Source organism: Gambusia affinis, linkage group LG11, assembly GCF_019740435.1.
Source record: "Gambusia affinis linkage group LG11, SWU_Gaff_1.0, whole genome shotgun sequence".
NCBI lineage: Eukaryota > Metazoa > Chordata > Actinopteri > Cyprinodontiformes > Poeciliidae > Gambusia > Gambusia affinis.
In genome coordinates this window covers 8942929-8964354 of record NC_057878.1, presented here as the reverse complement: position 1 = coordinate 8964354, position 21426 = coordinate 8942929, and the positions used below count along the sequence as shown (strand labels likewise).

The 21426-nt window shown below is 39.1% G+C and overlaps 1 protein-coding gene across 1 annotated transcript in view; it reads right to left on the bottom strand.

Moving 5' to 3' along the window:
* The window catches only part of fgf14 (fibroblast growth factor 14), a 104169-nt gene extending 90731 nt beyond the window's left edge, over nt 1–13438 (bottom strand). Inside the window, exon 1 of the mRNA XM_044132065.1 lies at nt 12541–13438. Within this exon, the coding sequence (XP_043988000.1) occupies nt 12541–12748 (208 nt within the window). The 5' untranslated portion in view covers nt 12749–13438. The remainder of the gene's footprint in view (nt 1–12540) is intronic.
* Nucleotides 13439–21426: the final 7988 nt, after the last annotated feature.

Below are 21426 nucleotides of genomic sequence, written 5' to 3'. Positions count from 1 at the left end.
ATTGGATGTAGAAAAGTATGAAAGAAAGGCTTTTCTGACACCATTTAGACAGGAGGCTATGAAGCTTGGCTTTACATCCCAAACACCTATAACAGCATAGAAGAGTCAGATGATACAGTGTGTAACAGAGCTCCTACTGTTGAGTGAAGGGAATGAGCCAAATTACAAGATGATTTATGAGGCTTCCCAAAGACACAGGACAGGCTACCAAAGTGGATAGAGCATATGCTATACGATCAAACTATTTTCAAATGCATCTTAACATCACTGGGTTGATGGAAAGAAATGTTGTCTTTAAAAATAAGGCCTCCTTGTTTCTAGATAGTGATTTTTACCCAGGGTACTGGTAAGTTCTTGGTATTATTTTCACAGTCACAAATAAGCTCTGTATTTCACATTTATACGAGAACATAAAAGAGCAACAGGCACCAAAAAATGCTGCGATGAGTCACTCTCGTCTTTGCATCAACAACAAATGAAATCATAGGCACATCCCTGATTAGGAACATTTGTGTCTGCAGGTGTCAAGCTATGCTTAAAAAAAAAAAAAAAAAACTAAACAAAAAGAAAACAGTATATTCATCCAGTCAGCTGAGACTCGTTTGGCTTATCAAAATTTCGTGTGAACACTCAACGGTTGTCAGCCACAATAAGTCAGCGTCAAAAGAGCTTTTTTTCCCCCTCAAATCAAGCTGCTTCCCTTGCCTGAGCAATTTTGCAGCTGCTACGACAAACCCTACATTCAAAGCAAGAGCAATGTGAAAAGCAATGACTCTCAGAAAGAAAAAAAAACTGCTTTATGTTTTTTTGAGGTTAATATACATCTTATTCATAAAATTAAATAGTCAATTTAATCAATGGAACACCACTACAATCTGCATTTAGGACGACTGGTTCAACAGAAAGAGTACTCAAAGTTGCGGGTTTGATTCCAAATTCCTTCTGCCAAATGTCAATATGCCCCTGAGCCAGGCACTTTGGTTAAAGTTGTGTACTAGTCTGTGTATGAATGTGTGTACCTTAGAGATTGAATATGACTGGTAGAGGTGCGCTGATTGCAGTTTTCTGACCGATCCACGATTACCATCTACAAAAAGCCTGACCTGCCAATTCCGATTTTGACGGATGCTGATTTTTTTTTCTTCTGATTTTCTAACAGGAAAGTCACTGAACTTGCAACAGGGCAGTGATTACTGTTAACTGCAAATGTGCAGACATGACTCACAGCATAGCAGAAGAGCTGAAGTACATAGGATTGTGGGGAGAAGTTTGGCTTCACATCTAAGTATAGACCAATCATCAATCTCCCAAAATTAAGGAAATTGGCACAGATAAATCAGCTTTCTGATAAATACCTAATTACTATACTATAAAGTGCTTGAGTAGTCTAGTATGACTAGAAAGCAACCTAACATTTCTATATAATTTCAGTCCATTTATCATTTTATCAGAGAAAAAAAAGACAAATTTGCATTATTTAATATGCAGAGAAATGCATGTAAATTCAACAAAACTATATTGAAATATATACATTACTCTTTATTGAGGAGAACCTATAACTGATCCACATTTGAATTTTATGGGTAATGTTAATGACACTGAAAATGTTGCTATTTATGGTTGCATGCAAAATTATTTTTGCCAAATTACAAGCAGAAAATTGAAACTTTAATCTCTGATATTGAACAATATAATTGCAGTTTCTTATTGTCGATTTAAGGAAAAATAACATCTGGATCAGCAGAGTGATTTTCTTTTGTTAAAGTAAGAAGAAACCTCAAATGAAGGAAACTGATAAGGCGAAAGAAACTGAAGAGCGAGAAGTGAGTTGTAACAAATTTGACTTATTGTAATCTACCATAATTTATATAACCAAGTTGTTTGAGGTCTAGTATGTTCTAGTATGTAGTTCTTCATATCAATATATTAATTATACAATGAAAAAAATACATTCCTATTTAATAATAACAAAGTTAGAGTGGAAGGTAGCTGTTTGTCCATTTTCTGGTCTCTCATTTCTGCCCTTTTCAGGGTCACAAGTGGGATGGAGATCATTCCAGCAGTCCGTACAGCCAACACAGAAACAAGCTACCATACACACTCACTTCTAAAGTCAATTGAAAAACACAAATTAACCTAACAAATGCAATTTGGGGCAGTGGGAGGAAGCCACAACAAAAACCCACACAAAAAGCCCAGCAAAGTCAAATTTTCAGAAAAGATTTTTCTGTGCAGTGAGAAAACTAACTTAACTATCTTCAAAATAGTTAAGTCAAAACAGAAATATGACAGTAACAAGCAACTTTATTTGCCACTTGGAATATTGTTGTGTGGACTGAATGCATATGATTTTGTGGTGGATAGGTGGAAACAATAAAAAGAGACCATTCAGTTCAGTAGTTAATTCATTTCTTCTACTAGACACAGATCGCCTGACTTTTTTTGTACATGCGCATGCATCCACCCATCCATGATTGCGAAACGAATGTTGAAGAACCTGTAAGCCGAAGGTTGCTTCCCCTGAAGATGTGATGCAAATGCAACGTAATGTTTGTAGTAACATTATAAATCCACTGGGAATGAGCTGTTCAGGCCTCATTTAAAGTTGTTCAACAGAGACCAAAGGAAGTGGCGTCAACACTACCACTGAGAGGCCTAAGCTGAAATGATTCTGGGCTCAAATAATTCAAAATGATTCAGGACGGTGATGTTCATAAAACTGACAAATGAGAGAAATCTGTTGCACTTGCTGAGGATTTCACCTCACATCTGACAAGTCCTTGTCAGCGCCCATCCACTAACAGCCAATTTCAGCACTCCATGTCAAACATAACTCACATGCGCAGCAGAACTAAAGCTGCCATTAAAGACAGAGAAAGCTGAGGATGTGTTTCTGCTCTTGGTACACGAGGTTTAGATCTCTTGCGCAGATCAGTTTACAGGTGCTTTCTCTGTCTATATACACACTAACAGTATATATAAGCAACCTAACATTTCTTCGACAATCTATTTTGCTAAATCAGCATCATTCACAGTAATCACTTTATCTTTCTACTACATGTTCCACTGAGCAAGTCATAACACCACAGGTAGCACTCAAATCACAAAGCAATCAGCTCGTATTCGCTGCTTCTCCCAGCACTTCATTCTGACAACAGTTTCTTCTTTAACAATTCAACATGCTTTATAGAATCTTCTCTCACAAAGAGCAGCATGCTGTTCTACATTTAAGTCAAATTAGAAATGTTGCTTTTCCCTTGAGAGGTTTACTCTGAAATAAGGAGTTCATTTTATGCTAAAAATACATTTACGGCCTCCGTTGTCCAAGCTAAGTGGAAAGTGGACAGAGGACTTTTCACATCATGCAAAATGTTGTGGATCAATGTCTTGACCTGGGACATTTCATTATGTCGCAGAGGGACATTAAGGCTGCGTTCATACTGCAGCCTAAAGTGACTCAATTACGATTTTTTTTTCACGTAATGCGACCTGTATCTGATCTTTTCATGACGGTCTGAACAACAAAGGTTGGATTCCTTTTGAATGCTGCCCAGGCCACTTGGATATCCGATACATATCCGATTCAGCAAAACAAGGAGCACGTTCTCTATGTGTGACGTTATTGCGCCCTCTACTGCGCATGTGGGACGCTTTCGGGTCGCTTGCAGTTCACGTTAGAGAACACGTACAGGTGTACAGTATGAACGGCCACCACAAAAAAAATACGATTTGATAAAAAATCAAAATTGGGTCACTTCAGGCTGCAGTGTGAACGTAGCCTAAGATTCAACCAACATCCTGCTAATTGCTAAGCAACTATTCTTGTACTGCAATGCAGTGGCTTATTGTAAAAAATGGAGGCCAGGTGTGATGTTTTCATAGTGGGAATTTGGGGAAACTGTGTGATCTGCTGCTGTTGGTCCATTTGTTTCATCAAAGTCAGAAATGTTTGGAGTGCCTATGATTTGTTTCTACTGACAAGCTTTATAAATATGCTGACTTCATTTCCCAGCAGGACTTGATATCTGCACAAATTGACAAAACTAACAATACCTGGTTTAATGACCAAAGCATCACTGTGGTTAATAATCGAGGACTCTGGCCTGGCCCAAACCCCACAGAGAGTCTGTTGTCAAGGAGACGAGAGACACCAGACCCAACGATGCAGATGAGCTGAAAGTCGCAATTAAAACAGGCTTACCTTACTTTCTGTAAACACAGACATAGACAGAGTCTATTGTAAATCAGTTGTACTGCATTGATGCAGTAATTCATGCATATTGGACATGCTTTTCAATATGGTGGTGGTATTTTTATGTTGGAACCCTTTTGGTTAGTACTGGGCTTAAAGAATGTCTGAGATTTCCACAAAATTTAATTTTAGGATTTCTTTTACTGTCAGCCATGAAAATTTAAATAAACAAAATATTTTCAAATTTACTGAGATTCCTTTGTGCCTCTTTTTTTTTTACTTCTTTCCAAAGTGCATTGCGGTCAACAGGCTCTTCCAATGAAGTCCATCCATCCATCCATCCATTTTCTATACACCCTTTTTCCCTAATGGGGTCGGGAGGGTTGCTGGTTCCTCTCCAGCTGCGTTCCGGGCGAGAGGCGGGGTTCACCCTGGACAGGTCGCCAGTCTGTCACAGGGCAACACAAAGACATACAAGACAAACAAACACTCACACCTAGGGAGAATTTAGAGAGACCAATTATCCTGACAGTCATGTTTTTGGACTGTGGGAGGAAGCCGGAGAACCCGGAGAGAACCCACACATGCACAGGGAGAACATGCAAACTCCATGCAGAAAGACCCCGGACCGGGAATCGAACCCAGGACCTTCTTGCTGCAAGGCAACAGCTCTACCAACTGCACCACTGTGCAGCCCCCAATGAAGTCCATATTTTATTATTCTCCTGACCAAAAACTTGAGTATGGAAGACTAAGCATCTTCAAAATATCTATTTTTCAATAAAAATTAGATATCACACATAATTATTCTACTTTGATAAGCCCTTTTTTGTTTTCTCCGTGTTTTTTGGGGTTTTTTGGTACATCTACTATCTTACACGCATGTAGGCAGTACATGATTTTCCTCTGCTCTATTCTGATTTGTCTGTAAACTCGATTGCATGTCAGAGGGGAGTAGAATGGCAGCCAAGAACTTGATTCTTAAAATCCCAGCAGGGCATATTCCACGGGAGCAGGACAGACGTAGTCACAATTAATTCACTGTAGAAACTGATCATGCCACTGCCATTACTACACCAAGAGAGATGAAAATGAAACAGACTCTCTTGTTGACCTGTGTCATACCCACTGCACCAACACTGTGAATCACTCTGAAGAACAACTGGAATCCCTGAGTTTTTGTTCCTCTATGAAAAGTCAATTATGCCCTAATTATCCTGAGACTAAAAATATATTTCGTTTGTAACAGTGGCACACGATTATCTTGTACCTTTTGTATTCAACCTGACTGTAAGGGCATGTGAGAGCGTGGCTTAAAAAATAGCCACACTCTCATTCTTGCATTCTTTGGCTGATCATTTTAGGATTTACTGACTCTCTGTGTGAGAGAAAGCGTCAACACATCAGCCATTCGCAAACTCCCTGCAATGTTTCTGTAGGAAACCTAGCAATACGCAGTGATGGTTAGAGGAGGCAGCCCTGATGTTTTTTGTAATTGTGACAGTTCTTGTTTTGATCATGCCCGTCTCTTAATTGCACAGCCATCTCTTTGTTTCCACAAAAAGTTGGTTTCAGATACAGGAAATATTCTGGAAAATGAAAAACTGCATTTGGGAGGCAATGTTTTGAAATGAGAGCTGTAAAGAGAGAGACCAGTACCAGAGTTTCTTACAGGGAAAATGTTTCTTCATGAAGAAAATAAAGCATAGTAAAAAAAAAAATGACTACGTTCCACTTGTAAAACCATAAAGGTGACATGACAGGCAAAGCATGAAGATTCGTGAAACACAACAAAGCAGCGTTTACTACAGCCAAAGGGAGCTTTTGTTCTTTAAAAAAACATTAACAGCCTATTCATAAAGCTGTCAGATATAATTTAGCTCATAAACAGGTGGTGCCAAAAATTGCTCCACTCAACCAAACTAATGGTCTTAATTATTGGCTGGCTTTTTTTTATTTAACTTATTCAGTTGATTTGACATTTTAAGCAGCTTTATTTTTCTTATAAACATTTTTGGAGTATTGAAATAAAAACATTAGTCTAAACTTCTAAGCAGCATGAAAAATATTCACCTTTATTACAGTGGCCTCATTTCTCAAAGAATTTGGGAATAAAATCCAACCTGTTGAGCAAATTAATTAGCAAGACAACATTTTTTGTTGTCATGGTAAGAAATCATTAGTTTTTGCAAAAGAGTACAGCTAGTAACAAATTTTTAACTTTTTCAAAGTTTTTTTAAAGTTTTCTCAGAAGGAGTTGTTACTTTTAACTAGCAAAATAATAATAGAACATAGCATCCCAGGCAGACGTTGGGTGATCTTTACATGCCAGGAAAACAACAACAATAAGATAACTACTCACCCAAAAAACCTTCCCATACAGTAAGGACAATAAACTTTTAAACTTAAAAAAAGTTGACAATTTCCAAATAAACTGCACCAAACAGGGCTGGACGATGACCCAGGTACATCATGATAACCACACACAGTAAGGAAGGTGGTAAACATCATAAAATTAGTGTCACAGAGCAGTGGCAAAGACTTGGAGTCACTAAATCTCCATAACAACCACTGCACTACATATACTTGTCATTCGGTTATTTGGGGAATTAATATATGGGCAGGCATGTTACAACACTTTTTGCAGATGTGTTTTTCTGTGGCTTATAAAAACCTTATAAACTTTGATAAAATGCATAGCTGTTTAAAAGTACTAAGATAATTTAAATTAGAAACTGGTGGTCTCTGCCACAAAGGTTAAAACGGGTCACCATTGAGTTTTGCCAACTGTGTGAAAGTGAGCTATTTCTGCTGAAAAATGATTACTCTTTGACAGCGTCTGCTGTCCTTTGCCAAGTTTACAATAATCAGGTCACAACAAACAACTCCGAATGCTGAAGCCTTGGTTTGACGCCTTGATCTCACACACAATACTGAGTTTAATTTGCAGTCCCATGACCTACTATCAGAAGAAGTCCTGGGTGTTTTGTGACCTGTACTGTCGCTTCTCTGTCACAGAGCCACTGCTGCGCAAGTTTGAGGAAGCCACCCACTGATTTCACACATTCAGTGCGAGGCTGCTCTTTGGAGAAACTGTCTGTTTAACATCTACATTTTACAGCATCCCAACCTGAGCTACGTCAATGAGTACCAGTCGAAGATCAGCCTCGTTACACAACGCAACTTCAGACTGAACTTTTCCCTCTGACATTTGCAGTAAAACCTCTCAATAAATCACTGTCATTTATAACCACGGAGTGTGCTATTCTCTGACATTCTCAAAGTTTCACAATGGCATCTGTGCTGACATTGGCACAGTTGTCACTGCTATAAAAGCTGCAGGGTGAAACTGTAATTTCATATTTTCTCCTCAGCTGGTTCTTTGGTTAATCGACTTAATGAAGTACTCCGAGACATGCACGGACGCCGTTATGCTACGGTTAACATAAGGGTTAGGTTAGATTATGCAGAACATATGGAAGATATGAATAATGAAACTGCAATCTGGATGGAAAGCGATAACATTGATATAAGAATATGAACAAGTCAGCAACTAAGAAGCTTGGAGAATTTAAATCAAAGCAGTATGCCAAAGTAGATAATAAGGAGACAGTTAGGAATAAATTATTTTCAATGATATTCCAATGTTCTAATCTGTTTCATGATGTGATCGAACCCAAAATGAAATATGCAGACCAAATGTAACATAACTCTCTATTTGTCATGCAATTCTTCTGTGTTATTTGATACAGTAATCAGGTAAAACATTGGGCGTTAGATGTGTCTGTCCCACTTTTGCTGACTCAATGAGGAAGGGTCTCCACTACACCCACAGTGGTGTCTGACACCAAGATGTTGCAAATCTTGTTAGTGCTATTAGTTGTGCGGTGGGTTCTGCATGAATTAAACTTGTTTGTGCAGCACATCCCACTGATCTTCAATTGGATGAACGCCCAAAGCTCTTTGTTTCGTCCTAAAAGCCTTTCTTAGCCATTCTTGCTTTGTGACAGAGTGTATTATTCAGCTGATAGAAGCCACAGATGACACTGTTTCCATGAAAAGGTGTGCAACAAAACTTAGCTAGGTAGCATACGTCCAACTAACATCCACATGGATGACGGCATCTTCAGTAATTTGCGCTGCAGCTGTTTGTTTTGTGGATCAGAACACATGGTCCACGCTTTGCTAAGAATGAATCCAAATCAACAAAATAGTTACACAAGAAGAAAATTAGAGTATATAGTATCTGGACCTAGCTGGAGTCCAGATATAATTTTGACATTCAGGATCACCAGATATCTGCTTCGAGAAAGACGTTTGAGAAGATTACCAAACATAATGTGTAATTATTAATAAGTCAAGACATCGGACGATGAGATTTATGAACCCTCGTAATAAAGGATAAGTGCTGAAACTGAATCAAAGAGTACTTTAACTCAAGAATAGTTAAAACAGGGCGTGCTGTGGTGGCGTAGGGGATAGAGCGACCCACATTTGGAGGCCTTCAGTCCTCGACGTGGCGGTCACGAGTTCGATTCCCGGACCCAGCCGACGTTTGCCGCATGTCTTCCCCCTTTCCTGTCAGCCTACTTTCAAATAAGGGACACTAGAGCCAACAAAAAGAGCCCCTAGTGGGGGAAAAAAAAGAATAGTTTAAACATGTTCACATTTCTGCAAACAAGTTTGGTCAACCTTGATATTTTTAATAGTAACCCACTAAAAGATTTGATCATTTTTCAGTGCAACTGTACCGTCACACTAAAGGCAGAAAAGTTTAGGAAGGTGACTTGTTACTTTAACAGGGCTATGTCCAGTCTTGAGATCTGCTGTTTGCTGAAAGCATATGCATAATAGCAACACAAATCAGCCAAGACAAATGCATATTATGATTTGCTGTGGTTTGTAGCATGAGGATCAAAGTAATATCATAATAACACAGAAATTGAAAGGAGGCAAACACACTTTACAGGTGAAAAGTGAGGCAAAGTGGAAAAATTAAGTTTTTTAACAGCATAGCAAAAAGACTAATAAACATGTGGACATGGCATTGCATTATGATACAAGTCAAGTACTATCACAAATGTAAACTTAGTGTTGAACATTCATTAAACTTTCGCATGTGAACAATTAAAGAAAGAACGACGTCTGAGATCCAATGTTACTGTTCAGCATCAAGAAAGACAAGTCATTTTGATACAATCTGGCAGGCCAGATCATACTGCATTATCTCACTTTATGTTACTAAAAATACTCTTATCTGGGCCTTTGCAGCTCAAGTGTGGTGAGCAGCGTATTAGAAACAGTTGTCTGTACTGACAGAGAGCCGCAAAGGTTTCACTGTCCTAAAACGAAAAATAGATTATTACTCTAACTGTTGTTGTTTTTTGTTTTTTTACTTTACTTTACTGGAACTGAAACTAATTCTAATTTCTCTGACTGTGCGGAATTACTAAGTTTGGAGCTTTGAAGTTGTTTGAAACAGTGCAGCACCCCACTGACAGGCTGTATTCTAGTCTACATAATAGTGAAACAAACAAAAACTCCATCTGCTGCTTCCATACAAATGGTTTTGTGTCCACACCGTCAGTTTACAATTTAGCAAAAAATTATCTGTGGAGTAAATATCGGTTACTCTCACTTCAAAAGTGGCAGCTTCAGATTTCAGTCTACTGGCACTTCAGTGTTAGCTTTAATTGACTGCCCTCACTGTATTGAAATAAAGGGAGTAGGATCCTAGAGGAGCTTTTCGAAACAGCAGTCAGTCAGTCACACCTAGACAGTCAAGCCCCAGTGCCAGTGGTAATGTTTCATATGGATGATATGGCTCTCTGACCAGGACAGCATAGCCTGGGGCAATGCCTCAGCTTGCAAAGAAAATAAGGTAACACTTTATTTTAAGGGGTTTTTATAAGTCTGACATGACATTGTCATAAGTATGACATAACATCTGTTATGAACATGAAGGAGTCTTTATCAATGTTTATGGCTGTTGTCATGAAGTGTTATTTGGTAAATAGTGACACTTTTAATGCAAAGTTGTGCTAAAGTTGCATTAAAAGTCCATTAAAAGAGCCAAGGTTGCTTTATTTGGTAAATGATGACACTTTAATGAAAAGTTGGCACCTTAAATTGAGTTTTAGTGCAACTTTTAAAGCAACTTTGCATGAAAAGTGTCATTCATTATTTACGGAATGACACTTTATGATAACAGTCATAAACATTCATAAAGACTTCTTTGTGTTCATGACAACTATGTTATGTCATTTATGACGGTGCCATGTCAGTCTTATGCACACGGAGTCAAATAAAGTGTCACCGAATATAAATAGTGTAAGTTGCACATGAACAGGTTTTGATTTGCTTAAGTGCATGTCTAGTCTATGGGTAGTAGCAATCTGGTCATGCCCCATGATTGGGTAAAAACCCTGAAGTTGCGTGTAAGCCACAGTGCTCCAGTAGGTGCTTAATTAAACGACAATCCCTTTTTTTTTTTTTTTTAAGAAAAAGAAAAAAAAAAAAAAGAATTTGACACACAATTGACCGTTCCTTGTTTACTATCTAAAAGATTTACAGTTGTAGGGTTAGGCTATCTAGAAAGCCATTTTTCATAACCCAAAAATCAGACAGATCTTTCTTTCAAAGTTTGTAATATATTAAATATGTTACATTATAAAAAGATTGTTGTTTTTTTGTTTTTTTAGACTGTATACGCAGATGCTGACTCAAGGAACCGTTCATGTAAGAATATCTGCTGCCCGGAGCAATTTTGAATTCTCCATCTGTGTCACTAATTGAGGCTGATACCTGTTTCAATGCACCTGATCAAGCCAGTGGAAATAAAAACTAACTTTGTGCTGCAACCCAGATGCTGTTCGACTGACAAAACAGCGAGATAACAATGTATGGACCAAAGCACAGATACAAGTGTTCTTATGTTGTAAAAATTAATTAAGGCAAGGAGCCCATTTGACCATTTCTGAGGACTTTACTGCAAACTTACAAAGATATGAAAACTTTCCACCACAGGTGGCACAACTATTACTAATAAAACCAGATATAACCTCACTTCATAAACTTTGAACTATTCCTTGTTTAGATACAAGATAAACTTGTTTCTAGACTACCTTTTAGGCCTCCATCAAGACAGATCCAGATTCATCCAAAGTTCATGCAAAGTTAACAATTTTTAGGTGAGATGGACTAACAACTATACGCTATACCACAGCATGTTTTGGGATGATGCAGTTGATCTACTGTACTGCAGTTGCAGCGTTCAGAAGGTGCACCGCTGCTGCTGCTGGGCACAACATCTCCTCATCTGATGCATGAGGTTGACGCTGCTGTCTGCCTGCTGCTTTTCAGCAGCCTGTTGAGAAAACCAGAGGCTCCTGTGGCCCCTGAAACCAAGGAATAAGCAACACTGTGCGGAGTACTTATGGTAAACACTACTGAGGCCAAGAAATTATGGACTACTCGAGCAACCGATTGGGAACGGTGTTGGTGGAGAGGGAGTCTCTGTTGCAACATGGTGCCTTGTTCGCACCTTTGAACCACCTGGCTTCTTCCCACATAAGATCGACACAAAGTGCCTCCCCGAAAATCACCCGCATGATGAGTACTGGCCCGCATATACAGCAAAGTGACAGACATGAAAGACTGGCCTGTCTCCTACTGGCAGGAAACACAGCGAGTGGAGCTCATTTAAGAAAGAAGGATGCAGGATAAAAGAGGAGAGGGGGGCGGGGAGGGGGGAGGGATGCTGCTGCAGTCAACCCGACGGTGGAATAATCTGGTTAGCAGGAATCAGGAGGGGGAGAAAAATAAAAAAGAACATCTGAACCTCTGAGAGAACATCTAGCTTCAGAGTGTGTGAGCGTTTGCGGCGTATCATACTTGTCTGTGCGAGAGAGAGAGAGAGTGAGCAAGCGTAATTTAAAAAGTTAGGAGATCACGGCGTTGTGGTGATGCAGGGAGGCGGTGAGGGGAGTGAGCGGGGTTTGGTATTTGAGGTGGGGATGGGGGGGCGGGAGGGGTTGTTGCTGTATGCGTGTCTGTGCGCTGCGTCCACAAACCTGGGCTCTCCGAAACGTAGTAGCCGCACAGAATAAGTTGTATACCCCCCACACTCCCTCCCTCCCTTTCCTCTCTCTTTCTGCCTCTGCATGATCCACCGGCTGCATAAATATGATTGCAGATCCACAATGCACACACACGCACGCACGCACGCACCCAAACAAAAACACCAATTTAACCCAGACTCTTTCGCACTTAAACCCACACGCGCAGGCATCACGCCGGCTGACACAGAGACGAAGGACTGTATATGCATAACATAGTGACGAGCTTACCACTTGGATTCTTGTTTTTCTTAAGACTCTTGCCACAAAGACACTGCAGCATATGCGTTCCTTTGCTGAAAATGTTCCAAAGAAACCACATTGATTTGGGCGAAGAGCAATCCAGTGGCTTAAACACCCAGATATAGATGAGACCCTTGCGGTTGCATAATAACACAATTGGATCAGTTCCCCCGAACAAGGCTACCAGTTGGAACATAGAAGAAAAGAAACAAGTGGGCTATAGATCCAAGTCCCATGCGCTTTCATTCAAAAGCAGTCAGTGTCTGTCAAGACTTCGGAATAATGGTGTGTTTCCTTCTCCTCTCTGCCGTGTGTGGAGGATGCCCCCTCAACTAGTCTACAATAGAAAAAATACTCTATAAATTGCATGTGTCGCAAGCTGGAGGAGACGGGTCGTCCGTAAACAAACACAACTAACGTGAAGACGTGAAACCACGGCTGATTTCCGAGGAGAAAATCATTGCCTGTTAGTTCATCACTCTGAGGAGAGAGGGTGGATCTGCACAGCATCAAAAGCCAGGGGAGGATGCATCCTATGCACACACTGCTGCAGCGATAGCCCCGGCGAAACGACTCATAGCCGGCGGGATCGAGCCCAATTCGCGTCTGGTACGAAGCGTATTCTTTGGAGAGGACATGTAGCGAACACAGCAGCCCCAGTTTTAATTTCTCACAGATGAGGTCCCACGCCGCAGCGGTTCCGCGGAAGCCAGGTTCGGGCTCTTGGTGTGTGTGCGTGCATTTCCCGGAGTGTGTTGGCGTCTCTTCCCTCTGTGGGTTAATTTGCTCCAAGTCTTTTCATCACCACGCTGGTGACATCTCTGAAAGTGCGGCGCGCAAGGGAAGGAGACGTTCGCATGAATTACCTCTGTTAGGAACAGGCGGAGAGGAGGGGTTGAATTGAAAGATTGGCTTTCCATTACGTAAAACACGTGGTTTCTGCGCCGTCATATCTCTGATGCTCAAAAAAAAGAACAAAAAAATATATATATAAATTTATATATATAGGCTATATATATAAAAAGCTATGTATATATACCACACACACCAATATCCATACAGTTCCAGAAACGTCATAGATATGCCTCTATAATGTTCGTCTCAGAAGTAGTTGAACTTTATCCTGTATTCTTCTACTTCCTCAGGTTGTTGCACCTGTATGTGTCTAATCTTCAAAGTCATTGGTGCTAATGGACCCTTGTGGTGACGCATTACGTATGTAGTTGGGAGGGTGGAACACCATCCCACCAGTACAAGACTTTGCAAAGGAATTCATACACCCTAAAGTTCTCCCACAATGCTATGTAGTCACACGCTTAAATGTTGGGACTTTATGAGATAGACCAACAAAAAGTAGTTCATCGTTATGAAAAGTATCCCTCAGTCATCAATGACAATCGTTAAAGGCTTGGCACACATTTCTCTTCAGCCCCTGACTTTGCAGAGTCACCCGTTCATGCAGTAAGAGCAGCAAAAGTTGATTCTGCAAAAGTCTATTAAAGGTGGAAAAAATCCCCAAAGGACCTGCTGCAAGTCTTCCGGGGTTATATTGCCCACCCGCTTTTCAAATCTAGTGACTGAATTTTTAAGCAAAATTACTCAGTAAAATAAGGTTCGCTGGAAAGTGCCTATATATAATTTTTCCAATTGATATTTATAGGAATACACTTATAAATAAGTGTGTTTTCTGCCACCTAGCTCCTGCCATCTTCCCATCAAAGCCATCTGCAGCTCCCCCAGAGCATAGGCCCAGCTGCTTCTTTGATTAATGTTCTCCTTGCTATACTTCGGAGTGGACGGTTATTGGTAGGTCTGCAGTTGTGCCCAACCCTTTCTATTTTCGGATGATGGATTGAAGTGTTCCATGAGAAGTTCAAAGCCTGAGATATTGTGTTACCTAAGCCAGCTTTGACCTTCTTCACAACCTTATCCTCAACTATTCCGATGCGTTCTGTGGTCTCCTTGATGCTGTTTGTTCGCTAGTTTTAAGAAGCAAGCTCCTGGAGCTTTTTACAGTGCAGCTATGTTTGTGTTTAGACTAAATTAGATAAAGGTGGACCATGTTTACCATCTAATAAGATGACTGAATGCAAACACGTGACACACTATTTGGATTTTTCTTGAAAAAGTTGGAAAATCATGAAGGTTTCAATTTTCTTCCACTTTATTTGTGTTGGTACATCATTTGGAATCCTATTAAATTCTTCCTAACATGACAGAATCTGAAAAAGTTCAAATGTTCTGAATTTTTTTGCATGACATTGTATTTGTGTCAAAACAAGCTATAAAAAAAATCAACAATAGGCTCTAAACAACATTTTAACATCTTTGTTTTGTTGCTTCTACCCATAGGAAAGAGACACGGTCAACGTTCCCCATGGTGTCTCTACCATCTAATTACTTTTCTCTAAGGAGTTAATGATTTTCCATCACAGTCGAAAGGAACATAAGATACTGTTTTCCTCTGGTCGGATCTCAATAAGCAATGAACAAAAGTGTGTCTGTGTCTAAATACATGTGCTTCGATTCTATCTGCATGGACTTGTACAATTACAGGACATTTCTCAGAAATTGAAAATGAAACCAAAACTGTTAGTTTTGCTGCAACTGGGCTCAGTCATTTTAAATCTGCTTTGTCTGCATGGACTAATTCAAGAACCAGATTCTCATTCTGATCAAAATAAGTGCGCTTTTTATAAAAACACCACCGAGAGTCATTGTGTTGCCATCAAAATACAATTTTAATCAGCTCTTAATGAGCGCTTCTAACCTTTCCAGTCTGATCAGCAGGAAAATGCAGCTCTCTTTTCTGGGAGATCTTAAAAGAGTTGTGCATTCCTAAACATCTTGGCAGCATCTTTTGAGCATGCTCCGCTGTCCGTTCGATAAATTTAGTCAGAGTAACTCCCACTAGTTTTTGCTTCTGACTTCTTTTTTTTCCACAGGTGTTTGGAAGAAGTAGAAACAAATAAACTGAACGCCTCAGTTAGAAGGAGGCTTGTACTGTTCAGCGTGCTGGTGTAGATGGAGGAAGAGAAAGACAACAGATTGTTGTGAAGGTACAGCATGTGTTCTTCATGCTTATCTTTAATAACCGAATTGCAAAACTGTTCCCAGAAAATTTAGGACAAAGTGTCTTTTTTTTCTTTCTTTCTTTCTTTTTTTTTTTTTTTTTTACATCTGTGTTCCGAATTTTAATCCAGAATTATCAAAACAGAAGGAAAAAAATGCTGAAAATAATGGAATAAAAGACATGTTTAAAATGTAATTTCTTCCTTTTATGGGGATTTTCTGTAGAAATGTTTTTTATATATATATATATATATATATATATATATATATATATATATATATATATATATATATATATATATATATATATATATATATATATTTCGGATTTCCAAGCATGAATATGTATTGCTTTGTTTAATTCTTTTCCAGGCTTATCTTATACAATCATTGCAAATTGCATACTTTGCTCATTTGAATTTTTGAGTTTTACATGTCTTGCCCTTTTCTAGGGTTCGTGGGTTATCTTTGTTTTTTATGCCATGGCCTCTATTAGCACTAAATGGAAAGGAAACAGGGAGGACAGAGAAGGGGAAGACATGCAGTAAAGAGAAACGAAGCCAGAACAACTGTGTTGAGGACTTCTGCACAACTCAGCCGCCCAGCACTTGGATAAATCTCTGCTTTATCCAGGTAGGATAAGGAATGTGTATAGGGTATGTGTGAAGAAGGATTTTTGAGATTTGAAGATTTGAGTTGTTTACCAAGAGATTTCTTGGATCTGCAAGCCTTTGGTTTACAGTAAACAAGGAGGAAAGAGATGCAGAAATGGCCTTTGACCAGGAATTGAACCCAGGACTGCCATGTAGAGGGCTACAGCCTCCTCACATGGTGTGCATGCTCTACCAGCTGAACCAACGAGCACAGAGGAATTTTTAAAACTTGGTTTTGTCCACTGTAATGTGACATGCTTTGGGAAAGTCATCAATGACATGACTAAGTTTCTTAATGCCAAGGACTGTGGTCTTTTTCTGCTTTTTGGGTTTATATGAAGCCTTTGGTGCTCTGGATTTAGCTGAACATCTCACTGATATTCAAGCAGTTAAGTGGTTGTTAATTATCTCATAAGAAACCAAGGCGATTCAGATGTCACGTTCTACCTCAGTCATATAACAATTACTTAAGAAATGGTAAAAATTTTTTAAAAAAAGCCTGTACTTTCCTCTTGCCTTATCAAGTCCAGAGTACCCCAAATGCTGTTCAGTCATTCACATTCATATGAAGGTTCCTCGAAGCTCTTTTCATGAAAAACCCAAACCCAACTCAGACAACCTAAGATCCTGCCTGACAATACGCTATGACATTTTTTTTTTTCTTGGCGAAGTTGCTGTGATCTTGACTGGAATAAATAAATAAAAAGATTCAATAAATCTTTGATTTTCATTAGGAGCATAAACAGCAAGCTGAGTCTACCAACTGAAGGATTTTTATTTTGAGGACTTTTTGTTGTTATTGTTGTTGAACCAACTTCCATGACCTAGATAAATCTACATTAAGTCATTGTTCAACGCCTTAATAACGTCTCAAAAGCAACTTCTCATTATTCTCATTATTCACAAGACAACAGCTGCCACCCAAATAGTCATATCCTTGGAAATTTCTTTACATTTTGTCACATGAGAACCAAACGCTTCAATGTATTTTATTGAAATTGTTTAAGATAGGCCCACCCAAACTAGCACATGATTGGAAATTGAAAGGGAAAATGCTTTTCAGAATCTTTACAAATTAATCGTATTCATACTACCCGACTCAATATTTTGCAGATATAGCTACAAATCTTTTGGAGCATGTCTCCTGGGGCCCGTAAAATACATTAATATACTTTGATCTAAAACATTCTTCTATCTGCATCTGTAAGGCGGTTACCCTGGAAGGTGAACCTCTGTCACAGTCTGAAATCTTTCACAGCCCCAGCTGGGTTTTCTGGGTGTTGTTCCATTCACTGCCATCCGTTTCTACATCAACTCTGACTAGCTTCTCTGTCGCTACCAAAAAAATAAATAAATAAAATTATTCCCACAGCATGAGACTGCCATCACCGAGCTTCACAGTGGAGATGGGGATTTCAGTTTTGTGTGCGGTATTAGTTTTACCCCATACAGACAACCTTATATGTCGTCTACCCGAAATGTGGAAAAGACTAAAGGGTTATGAATATCTTTGAGGTGTAGCATATATGTAATTCCTTAGATAAGGTGCATGTAATAATTTTTTTATGAATTAAGTTTTCATGGGGTCAAGTGGACTCAGAGGAATTAGCACAAGTCTAATGCTTGAGCACTGCAGGCTCCTTACTCCTTCTCCCTCTGCAGTCATCTTTCCTATTGATCCCCCACTGTAATGTAAAGCATCATCGCACCCTGGAGGATATCAGCTGACAGTTTTGTCAGGGATCATTAGAATACTACTTTTTGATTGCGTAGCCCTGCAGTCTGCAGAAAGCGGCTCCCTTGGGTGTTTTTAAAAGCTTGTTTTCCTGCAATGGAAATTAAAAGAAAAAAAAACAACTTGATTTAAGATGCGTAAACACAAACGAACTGGTCTCAGTTTCGTGCACAGTTGCTGTGGTTTTATTGTACACACTGAACAGGTTCACAAATGGGATGTGTGTGCGGGTGTGAAGGCGGCATGACTGAGTGTTATCATTTGGAGATTTGTGTGAAATATAATTATATAAAAAAAATTTATGCATGCACTTTTAATGGATGTGACATAAGAGAAATAGGATCTATTACAAACACTGAGGAGGGTTTTTTTTGTCTAAAACTTACATTTAACAGATAAAAAAATTATAAAGACAGACTTTTAACAGACATATAACGTACTATTCCACTTAATAAAAATTTCCTCCAAATGATTTTAAGAATTAAAGATTTAGCACAGGTCATCAAAGGTTTGGGTTCTACAAAAGTAAAAATAAAAGCATTTTAATTATATACTTTTTATTTACTTCTAGCAAAGAGTTTGCCAGAAGTCTGCACTATTTTCTAGCTGCTGTGGATCTTAAACAGAAAGCGGCAATATCCTCCCGTTCGGCAATCCAATCCACACACCTCCAGATTCAGGACGACCTTGTACAAAACACTTAGTTCCACATTGTCCCAGATATCCTCAAACCATGTGCTGGTAGAAAAAATAAAATAAAACACACACTTTACTTTTACGTTGTGACATGAAACACTCCATGGGTGTGTTTGAAAGTCATACAAATGAAAGTTAAAGACTGTCCTAAATACTAAAGTAATGGCTATATTTGTTTATGTTGGCCAGCCTGAATGAATCATGATGATGATTTTTTTCTCAGTTTTTGTATTTCTTTGCACATGCCTCTTTCTGAAGTAGGAATTTACTTTTAATCTGTCCTCCTTCTTTTTTACACTCAAAGAATATTTTTTTTGTTCTCAGTTTAAATCATTCTAGGAGCCGGAGTTCTGTTTTCAGGTTTCAGCAGCAGAGTTTGACGTCTTTGTTTTGTTCTAAGATGCAGACTGGGTTCACACGCCGGAGGGAATAACAGCACCTTTTTCTTGAAAAAAGTCAAGATTAACATGAGTATCAATATTAGGATTTAAATATTTAAGTTGCTGTTCTACTCTCTTGAATCTTCTCTTTTTTTACATAATTTAAAAACTAAAGAATAACTAAACAAAAGTGGCCAAAAGAGTGAACAAAAAAGACATACAACTGCAACAAAAGCAAACAAATTCAACAATTTGGATTTTAATTACTCAATGTAAACCCCATAGGAGATTTTGAATGTCCGGGCACTGGAGGGCAGTATTCAATTATGTGCCTAATTCTTCTTAATTTATTGTATAACCCCATGTCTGTTTCGTCATGTGTCAAGAACTATCAAGCAATTCTCACATTCCAACAGCCAATCAGAGAAGGAGGCTGAGATGTGTTTGGCGGTGGTTGGAGAAAACATTCATAAGAGATGAACAGCTGCTGCGAGAGGTAAGTCATTAGCAAAGACTTTATTTAGACACACAAAAAATAACTAGCTCCTCTTTAAAAGCTGTTGTGCCCGAGTGCAATCATTTCAGCGGAGTGATGAGGGCGGTGACACCGGCCCCAGTGAGGATTCAAGCGCATACTGCTGAATAAGTGGGCTAGCCCACATTTGGTGAGGAAACATCCAGTGGTTGATGGCCACCGAGGCCTGATGACATGGCTGCATCTGCCCTGCAAAGCTGTTCATAGCACTAAGACTTTAACCACATTTTTTTTAAAAAACAACAACCGTGAATCGTCAATGTACTTTAGTGGGACTTATGTGATGAATGAACACAAACCTGAAGTTTCTGGATGTAATAATGAACTGTTAACAAAAACAAACAAACAAACAAAAAACCACTGAAAACCCAAAAAGCGTTACATTCAATTGCTGTTTAACCCCCTTTACTCTTCTAATTAAAAATTTCTGCATAGATAAAGTGGTGGAGAAGTTTAAAACAGGGTTAAGCTCTAAAGACAATATCCTAAGCTTTGGACTATTATCCTAAGAAGAAAGCTAACACTGAAAGAAAACCAGGATATGTCAAGATTAAAGCTAAGCACAAGCCATAAAGCAGACACAGAAAATGTGAGAACACGCTCTGGTCTTTATGGTCCATGTTCAAAATGCTATGTGTTGCAGAGAACAAACACTGCACAATCTCCCCGAAAACACCATCACAAAGTGAAAGCATCATATTGTGGAGATGTCTTTCCTGAGCAGGAACTGATAAGATGAAGATGATCACGTTTGATGGGAAGCTGGATGAAGGTACAAAGAGTTCAGTCCTGGTGGAAAACCTGCTGGTAGCAAATACTTGAGAGTGGAGTGGAGCGTCCCCTTTCAGTTGAACAGTTACTATAAACATACACCCAGAGCTGCATTAAGATGTTTTAAACCAAACTGTAATATTGGATTTTCCAGACAGAAATCCAATTGAGAATATTCTTCCAGATTTGAAAATGAATTTAAATCTAGTCTGACTGAGTTGTGTACAACGTTGTTAGAGACATAAATGTCCTTCCTCTCCTCCTTATAGTTATGTGTTCTCTTGTGTTGTTCTACCACATCAAATCTCAATAAAATGTGTTCAGCCTGTTGGGTGTAACATGAAAAATTGTAAATGTTTCTAGGGTGTGAACACTTTTTCAAACATCTGTAATTTATGTATTTATTTTTGTTGGGTTTAAGCCAGATGATCTGAAAAGTCTGCTTAGAGAGTTTTTTTTTTTTCCTCTGATCCTTGAATAGACTGTTGTTGGTTCAGTTCCCTGTGTGATCTTTGTTCCTTGAATCTTTTTTGTTTCATGAGACCTCTAAACATTTGAAATATTAGGATCAGCTTTATGATTATTTGCCAAGCTTTATTTTTTTCGCTTCAATTTGGGACAGGCATTCTTTGCTTTCAGAAAATGTTTTTTGATGTCCGTATTTGGAAACATCTGTCACACAGACATGCGACTGAGAAGCGCAAGATGGATTTTGGTTTCTGTCTGTAGTGAGGCGAGATACGCCAACTGTGTGCCCCCCCCCGCCCCCTTTCTCTCATGCATCGAGAAGGGTCAAGTTAGGCAGTGAATATGGAACGAGCAACAGATGCTGCAGTGGTCACTTTAATTTCAAGCACTGTTTGACCCTGAAACTGCCCCACCTTTGGCCTTTCTCCCCTACACACCCTCATCTAAAGTTTCGCTTCAAGTGATACAGACACTCGTGTATCAATGTTGCAGATGGCCCAAAATAAAGTGCATGCTCAAATCTTGGCCTTTTATGATCATCTCTCTGGGAGTTTCCCCTTCAGT